Below are 8,763 nucleotides of genomic sequence, written 5' to 3'. Positions count from 1 at the left end.
AGCAGCGTTTGGAAAGCACGGTAAATGTACAGAGCACGCATGCAGAAACCAAAACAACGTGGAGGCAAAAACAGAGACCCTCCACTAGGGGGCTCCAGTGCGTTGAAAAGCTTTATTTAATAACTGTTTAAAAAAAAAGAATCGCTTTCAGCCAAACCTGATGGCGATTTATTGGAGCCGCCTCCCAGTGCAGTAGCGGCGCGCGCTTCAACAGGGAATCCTTTCGATGACGTCACGGTGAGGGCTTGCGCTGAATTCTCATCCGGGGAAGATGGCTGCTCCCAGCAAGCAGTGAGTATCGCTTGCATTTCTGGGGAAAAACACATTCCAAATGGGTCATGTTATTCGTATCTAGGATCTGTTTAAATTAAGGGTGCTGGTTTTTTCTGTTATAGGAGCATTTGATGTGGGGTAATCGTTAGACAGCTAGCCACTGCTGTTAACGGTATATATTGACGTGAAAAACGCTGGTGGTTTGAAAAAGTGTTCTGTTAAAGTTTGAATCGTGTTTGCAATGTGAAGGGCAAATAGGGTGCATGAATTTATCACCGACACCCTTCATAGACAGTTAAGAATCGGCGGTCTGTGAATAATAACAGTGCAGGTCAGAGTCTGTTTACACACACACACACACACACACACACAGAGCTCGCATGCACGCTGGATAATTAGTGTAAATTGACAATCAGAAAGAATTCCTCTGGTCTCTCCTCATGTCTGTGAGTGCTGTGCGTTAATGCTGTTGTTTTTTTTTGTTTGTTTGTTTTGTTTTTTTGTGGTGTTAAAGGTATGGGCTGATTCTGCCCAAGAAAGGCCAGCTGAAGACAGCAGTTCTGCAGAGACCCTCGGTGTTCGGGGATGACTCCGATGACGAGGTAAGGTCTTGGTTTAAATGATATTTGGTGTTTAGTTCTGTGCACGTTGTTTAAACCACTTGGAAGAGACGAGACTCGGGGTTAAATATGTTTACAGTGACGGCCTGTTTATGGCAGCGGTTAGCTTATCTGCAGTACCGCTGAGAGTACGCTAGGTGGCTCCAGAGCGCGGATCTATATGAGAGGACTACAGCTTTATTCAGAGAGTCAGGTCTAGTGGGGGAAAAAAAATGAAACTAACAAATATGTTTTCTAAGTGTTGTAAAAATATAGCCTGCTCTGACAGCGTGTGGGAGTTCTGTTTATTCACAGCTTGAGCTGCATGAAGCTGCTAGAGACAGAATGGAGTGCATTCTAAATGAAGAACGTTGATAGGCTTGGGCAGAAGATCGATCATCCTCGGCTTCTCCGCCGGGTGCACAGTGATTACACGTTACAGCTGATGCTAGTCACACACCAGCGCCAGCAGAGGGCAGTGTTGTCGGCAGGATTGACCCTGCAGCTTTCACGGCGAGTCTGCAGACGATGCTGTCCAAACAGCCAGTTTACCTTTTTTCCAATTGCGCGCGACTTTTTTTTAGTTTTTGTTTGTCCTCTTAGTTTTTGTTCTGGCTGCCTCATTACTTTGCCTGCCTCATTCTTTATTTAACACAGTTCAGGGATGGAAGCAGGACTCCTGTTGCATAGCAGTTTCACCCATTCCTGGTTTTAATGCATGCTTGATTAGCCGCAGTGTATAGGTAACAAGCTTGGGCGTGTCTTTTTTAACTACTCCTAAAACCAGGAATGGATCAAACCACTGTGCGATGGGGGAGCGACTTATGGAGAGTATCGTGATGTAGAGATGTATGGAGACGTGTGTCTTCACATAGGCCATATTATGCTGTGTGTTACACAGGGTGCAAGTTACAGGCATACTTGTTATAATGACTGATCCTGCAACCCCCTACTTTTCAATCTATTTTAAAAGGTGCATTCAGGTAGAGCATCTTCAAACTCCCAGGTAAGCAGGTAGAGATCTGTAGGTGATGAAACAGACAGAGACAGACAGCCAGGCTCCAGTACATGTCTCCTGAGTTAAACTGCAACACGGGTAGGGGGCATGCAAGGTTTCCATCCCTCTCTCTCTCTCTCTCTCTCTGTCTCTCTGCTTCGAGACTTTAATGAAAAAGATAGGCGGCTCGTTCCCTTTGAAACTCAAAGCGATAGTAATCCCAAGCTGGCTGATTTGGGGGGGTTGGGGGCAGATAAGATTTCTTCTTTCGGTGCAAAATTACTTCATTAGTTCTGCAAGACCCCAAACCGCATTCTTGTGATAAGTGGAGTGCACTTGGAAAAGGATTCATTTCCTGCCTGCCCTGCTGCTATCGGCAGAGTATCTGGAGACAGCGAGGGCTGAATCGCAGAGCTGGAGCCCAGTGGAGAACGGGCATTGTGCAGAGCAGCAGACGCCTCCTGGGGGGGGGGGGTCTCTCTTTAGAGGAGTCTCGGAGACCAGGGTTATTCTCTCTGGGGTGATTCTTCAGTACCACTGAGCTGCTCTCAGAGAAACTGTGGCTCTCTCCAGCCCGTGGCAGGCTTGAGGCACGGCATTGTAAACAGGATGCTGTTGTAATGATAGAAATGCTGTCCTTGTAGATTTGGAAGGACCTGCTCCAACAGGCATGTCACATAGCATTGTTGCATCAAGTGATGTTAAAAATATCAAGTTGCTGTTTTTTTGTAATGTATCCTTAACGCTTGACGCAGCTATAAATGAAAGACACACAGCGTTGCAGATCCTCTGTTTTTTGTTTAAACATTCTTGGTTCTTGGAGCTCTTTGGTCAGATAAGGTTGTCCTCTTCAGTTAATCTTCCCTGTGTTAAGAATTAAACCTGATGTACGCTACCTCTGCTTCACCGAATGTATTTTTAACTACAGCGTCTTGCACCAGGCGCATCTCAAGGGCTCTCTAGCTGGTTAAACAGGTCCAGATCGATCGTTAAACTGATTTGAAAGAGCACTAGAAGGATGCTTTCCTGTGTAAGGTGCTGGACAGGAGGCTGAAAACAGTCCTCTCTGTCAATTGGCAGCCTGTGATGGATTGCACCACCGACCTCGTGCTGAGGCCAGCAAACTTACCTTACTGTTCTGCACAGCTGAATTTTTTGGCATTTAAACCTGCTAATCTGGTCTTGGAGTTTAAAGGGTTTCAGAACACCTTGCAGGCTTACAAGAAACAAACACGTTTTTCTTGCAACTTTGTTCCTTTATTAAAGGAGAGACCTGTGAAAGCAAGGAGGGGAAACCCTTCTGAAGCAGTTTGCAGCAGTGTTCTAGCACGGGCCTCATTGCTGCTGTGTGATCTTTAGCAACCACGTTTGGATAAGCGGATTTCACATGCGTCTGTGACACTGCCCAAGAGCGCTCCCTAAGAGAGCTTTATTAAGCTTCCTGAGGAATGCTTATCAGACTCCACGAGTTGTTTATGCTGCCGAGAAACATGTGTGCAATGTTTTATTATAGCGACTGTCTAAATCTGCAGTGTGGGACGTGCCAGAAGTCGGGGGGCGCGCTACAGAGTTATTATGAAAAAGAAAAATAATACAAAAAAATGAGACTTCTCTCATTGCTGGAATGTTGTCTCTTATAAACAACGAGCTGAATTTTCCACTTGACCTTATTCAGCTGCTTGTTGAAGATTATCAAAGTTATATAACCCAGTTAAATGGAAAGGGGTTTTTATTAACAATAAAACAGACAAGCAAAGGAAAAATCTATAGCTTTTAATTGCAGGAGGCGTCATTTACAACGTTGTTTATTTACCGAAGTGAAATGAGCCGTGCCTTATCACACAGCACAGTGGAACAGTGAGTGCGTTTACTGTTTAGAAAAGAAAGTCAGCGTCTCAGATCAGCAGGATGTTGCTTTAATTGTCTCGCAAAGTGGCTACCAGTTTATATTGAATTAATAAAGCAGTAACTGCACTGACAGGTCTGCTGCCAGGGCAGCGCTCTCTAATCAGGGAGTTTACTGAGGCTGTGTGGTTAAAGAAAAGGGCTTGGAACCAGGAGGTCCCCGGTTCAAATCCCAGCTCGGCCGCTGTGTGGGACCCCGAGCGAGTCACTGAACCTCCTTGTGCTCCGTCCTTTGGGTGAGACGACGGTGACTCTACAGCTGATGCGTAGTTCGCATGCACCCAGACCCAGAACCCAGACCCAGGGGTAACTAAGCTGCTAACGTGCTGTAGAGCTCATGGCTTGGCTCCATCTGTTATGCAGTAGCTGTAGGGTGTTCTGTAGATTAGAGTGCTGTGTTTGTCAAGATTCAAATAAAGACTGTACAATAAAGAGCGGATCAAATTGTCTGTGTAAAAGAAATTCAATGTTAAAAAAATAAAAGGTGGGGGGGGGGGGCCGCGCTGGTGCCACCCCGAGCTGAGGTGAAAGACAGCTTCACTGAAAACAAACAGACTGGGCTCGTCTGGAGACAGCCGAGCAGTGCCGCATTTAATATAGATGCTGATGATAAGGGCAGGCAGAGCTCAGGAAGTGCCCATCAATCAGGTCTCCTGGCACTGCAGGAAATTGCCCCTGTAAACCGCGGGAGGTGTTTGAACGGGGGTTGTCTGGGTTTCCTGCGCTATTGATACTCTGGGCAAACAGAGCTGCAGGTGAGCCCGCTCTGCCTCTTTGTTTCTCTGCGCGCTGTTTTGTTTTAGACCTGCTCCTCTCGACAGGCTGTCAGTTCAGGGTGCTGGCTGCTGGCTGATCCTCTGCGGCTGTCCCTTCGCCTCTCGGGGGGGTGTGTGTGTGCTGTGTTAATCAAAATTTGATGGACAGATGAACGGACCAACATAGCCCCCCCCCATCTGCCCACACTCTCATTACCGTCCGCTGATTAATGTTCCTGCCAAGTTGGGTGTGTGTGCAGACCACGGCCACCTGTCTTGCACGAATCCTATATTCTCAATAACTCGCGCTTCATGATGTTAATAGCAGGTTTCCTGACAATGCCATGAGAGGTATCAGAAATAAGTGAGTCTCATTGAGCCGAGCTGCACACAACCGCCTTGCAGGGGTTCTCATTGCCAGCGAGGGAGAATCGCTATTGTGAATTAGCCAGTATGAGAACCGTTGATCTCATTTGTTCTCTGTGACATGTCTGTTTCTCTTCTTCTTTTCAATACATGCAGTGGTGACTGTGCCCCACCTGTATTTGCAGGGAGAGAGAGAGAGAGAGAGAGACTGAGTGAGTGAGTGTGTCCCATTCTTTGCTACCTCCAGTGGGAGCGGATTGAAACCCAACGGCCCGTGTATCTGCACAGCTTGTACAGGCTGCCTTGTGTGAAGTGTTTGCTTTTCTTCTTCAGTGCATGCACTGAATAGCTGCTCCTTTTATTAAGGGCTGATGAAACGGTTCTCCACAGTGTCTGCAATGGGAGACAGCTGGGCCAGGTGAAGGGAGCAGCACACACAGGCTTCCAGTTAACCTTGCATCAAAACAATGGAGCCGTTCACCCAGAGCATGTCAAATAAACACTGGTACGATCAGCAATTAATTCAAGTGGAATTAGTCATATTTGTAATTCTCTTTTTTTTTTTTATTAAGACTTCTGTTGGCGAGAGCTTGCAAAAGGAAGCCGTCAAGAAAAAAATGATGAAACAGGTGAGGGAAATATCTTTTTTTTTTTCAAAGAGTTTCAGCTTTTCATTCGAATACCCTCGTTCATCACTGATAAACCGCGCCCTCTGTATCGCAGGCACGATCGAGCAGTCTTGGGTAACATTCTTTGTATATCGCCCTTGCAAAGAAACCACCCCAGTGTACTGAATAGAATACTACATGACAAGTGGAGTTGGCATCTTGTGTCGTGACCACCACCCCCCCCCCCCCCCCCCCCCCCCCCCCGACTCAAACACAACACAGTTCCAGCATGTGGTCCCTTTGCACATGCAGCAGTAATGCCAGCGCTGTGCTGGTTTGTTTCAGACGCGTCTGGAAATGCAGAAGGCTCTGGAGCAGGACGCCAGTGTGTACGAGTATGACAGCGTGTACGAGGAGCTGCAGAAGAAGAAAGAGGAGAGCAGTGCCAAAGGGCTGGCCGGGGTGGACAAGAAGGTGAAGGCCGCTGGCTCTGTCCTGTCTGTCTGTGAATGTGTGTCATTGCCTCTAAAGCTATGCTCAGGAGAGAGGTATTGGTAAAACTGAGCCACAGCAATGGACGTTGAATTGAATTGACTGGCCACCCCTCCTCTTCTGAGCTAAGAGGCAAAGGAAAGTACCCTGTGCTTCTCTCTGTCTCTCGCCCCTCACACTCTCTCCAGTAAATTGGTAACCTGCTGTTCGTTCTGTAACTGTAAAAGGAGAAGAAACAAACGTTCTTTTTCACTTCTCTCTCCAGCCCAAGTACATCGCCAGCCTGCTGCGCGCCGTGGAGGTGCGGAAGAAGGAGCAGGACCGCAGGAACGAGCGGAAGATCCAGCTGGAGCGCGAGGCCGAGGGGGAGCAGTTCCAGGACAAGGAAGCCTTCGTCACCTCTGCATACCGCGCCAAACTGCTGGAGACAAAGAAGGAGGAAGAGAGCGAGAGGAGGGAGGCAGCGATCGAGGGTGAGGGGGGGGGGGCGGGGGGCTGTCTGCGTCTGCTGAGCCTCCAGGGGTCCTTTGTAACGCTCTGTTAACTTGGATTAGTCAACAAGGCATTGTGTACTTTTTTTAATGAAGTGCTTGCGGAACGCTTCTTTATAAAGGTAGTGGTGAGGGTGTGGAATGGCTTACCTAGCCATGTTGATGCTGAAGCAGTGGGATCCTTGAGGCAAAGTTGAGATCAGTCAGCTATTACGAACCAGACTAACAACGATGGCCCATTGGCTGTGTTTGTAAATGTTCTTCACTCTGGTGTGCTCTGACAGCCTGCGTGTTTCTTGCAGCTGCGCTGGATGTGAAGAAGCAGAAGGACCTAAGCGGGTTCTACAGACACCTCCTGAACCAGACTGTGGGAGAGGAGAAGCTGCCGGACAGGGAGAAGCGCGGGGATCCCCAGCTCAACGAGGCGAGGGAATGTCAATCCCTGCATGGCCACAACACACAGGACAACCAAGATAAAGACGCAGACTGTGAGATTGATAGTGAGGGGGAGGAAGAGCAGGGGGAGAAAACCAGGGGGGGGAGTTCTGAAGCAAGCAGGGCAGGGGCAGGGGCAGGTAGCAGCGGGCACTCCAAGAGGCAGTACCGCCAGAGATCACCCTCGTCCGAGAGCGAGGAGGAGATGGTGAAGAAGGAGAATGAAGGACAAAGGGAGAAGAAACACCGCAAGGACAGGGACAGAGAGAGAGAAGACAGGCACAGCCGGAGCAGGAGAGAGGAGAAGAAGAGGGACAGAGGCGAGCGGGACAGGGACAGAGAGGACCGCCATAGGGGAAAGGAGGAGAGAGACAGGAGAAAGGAGAAAGATAGCAGAAGGGCAGCCAGTCCAAAAGAGAAGGTAAAAGTGGAGGAGGGAGAGAGGGTGAAGGAAAAGGAGGAGAGAGGCTCCCCAGCAGAGAAACACAGCCGTGGCGGCAGCAGCAGTTCCTCCACAGTGCCAGGAGGCGGCAGCAAAGAGGCGCCAGAGCCCGGAGTTAATAAATTCGCCAAGCGCAGCAGCGAGGAGACTGTGTTGTCAGCTCGGGACCGCTACCTGGCGAGGCAGATGAGTCGCTCGGCCGCTAAGACTTATATCGAGAAGGAGGAGGACTGATCACAGCGGGTTTTCCAGGCCTGCACTCGAAGCTCCCGCAGTGCACGGGACCCACCAGCTCTGCACCGCTCGACAGCACGGCAGGCCCCAGGGGCAGGCTCACGTTAAAGGTGTCTTGGTAATTGAGATGTTAACGAGACGGAGGTCACGATGCAGTGTTGCGATGGAGTGTAGGTCCTTAATCTGATCATCTTGTTTAGGTGAACCTGGGTCAGAATTGGAATGGACTGACTTAGAGTGAAAAGACACTGGGGTGGGGTTTGCTGACCTTTATTTAGTATTGTGTTTTTGATGATCTTATGATCTGTTTTGTTTTAAAGTTATCATTAACAAGAGACTACGTTTTGGGTTGTTTTTTGTGTTGCCGCAAGCCAAGCCTGGGTAAAACCTGTATCCTTCTCACATCCCAGTAGTCTATTTATAGTACAAGAGGTCCTTTCTTTCCAGCCCCTTACCTTCCTAATGTTCTGTGCACCAGTTCATCAGTAACACCCAGCTGAACAGTGGCTACAGTGTGAGGATGCTAGAAACCAGGCTTTCTAGTGTCAGTAGATTCCCACAGGGGGTTAGGGTTCAGAATGGGACATGTATATATCAGCTGATAAGATTGAAACTTTTGTCTTCATCTCTGAAGTACTTGATCTAGTGAAAGGGACTTGTGGATAGTGTTTGTTTTTTTGTAATATTTGTTTTGCACGCTCTGAGCGATACATTATTAAATGTACAGCCTTCTTGCCCGGTTCTGTCTCTGGGTGAATCCAGGCAGTGCTGGGTGGCAGCAGGCTGTGTGCACACTATTGTATCTTCATTGCATTTTATTGCATCTTGAAAGATTAAACCCGGGGGTGATGAAGGAGCTGCTTGTGTGTCTTTGTCTGCTGTGCTGTGATAAAGGAGGTTTGTTAATGACTTGTCTGTGTGTTTGTGAGAGTGTGAGTGCTGGAGCGCACATTCTGGCTTCGCACAACCAGACGACACCCAGCGTGGTCCGGCTGTCACTGGACCGGTTCGTGCACGTGCTGGGTGAAAGTATGTTGTGCGCCAGAGCAATGAAACGTGGCAAGTTGGAAGAGGGTGGCATGTCAGGAAAGCTGCTTGAATGGCATGTTTATGGGAGCTCTGCTTGACCACAGTCTGCTTCCAGAATGCTCTACAGCGCTTGCCTC

The 8,763-nt window shown here is 48.6% G+C and overlaps 1 protein-coding gene across 1 annotated transcript; it reads left to right on the top strand.

Moving 5' to 3' along the window:
* Nucleotides 1-214: 214 nt before the first annotated feature.
* Nucleotides 215-8,453, top strand: nsrp1 (nuclear speckle splicing regulatory protein 1). Its single transcript, XM_041241090.1, has 6 exons — nucleotides 215-291; nucleotides 788-875; nucleotides 5,468-5,524; nucleotides 5,849-5,977; nucleotides 6,261-6,468; nucleotides 6,789-8,453. Exons 1-6 carry the CDS (start codon nucleotides 272-274, stop codon nucleotides 7,595-7,597), a joined length of 1,311 nt encoding a protein of 436 aa, XP_041097024.1. The 5' UTR covers nucleotides 215-271; the 3' UTR covers nucleotides 7,598-8,453.
* The last annotated feature ends 310 nt before the right edge of the window (nucleotides 8,454-8,763 follow it).

This window comes from Polyodon spathula, unplaced genomic scaffold (genome assembly GCF_017654505.1).
Source record: "Polyodon spathula isolate WHYD16114869_AA unplaced genomic scaffold, ASM1765450v1 scaffolds_764, whole genome shotgun sequence".
NCBI lineage: Eukaryota > Metazoa > Chordata > Actinopteri > Acipenseriformes > Polyodontidae > Polyodon > Polyodon spathula.
Note: the sequence above shows the minus strand (reverse complement) of the source record. Positions and strands in the feature narration are given on the sequence as shown.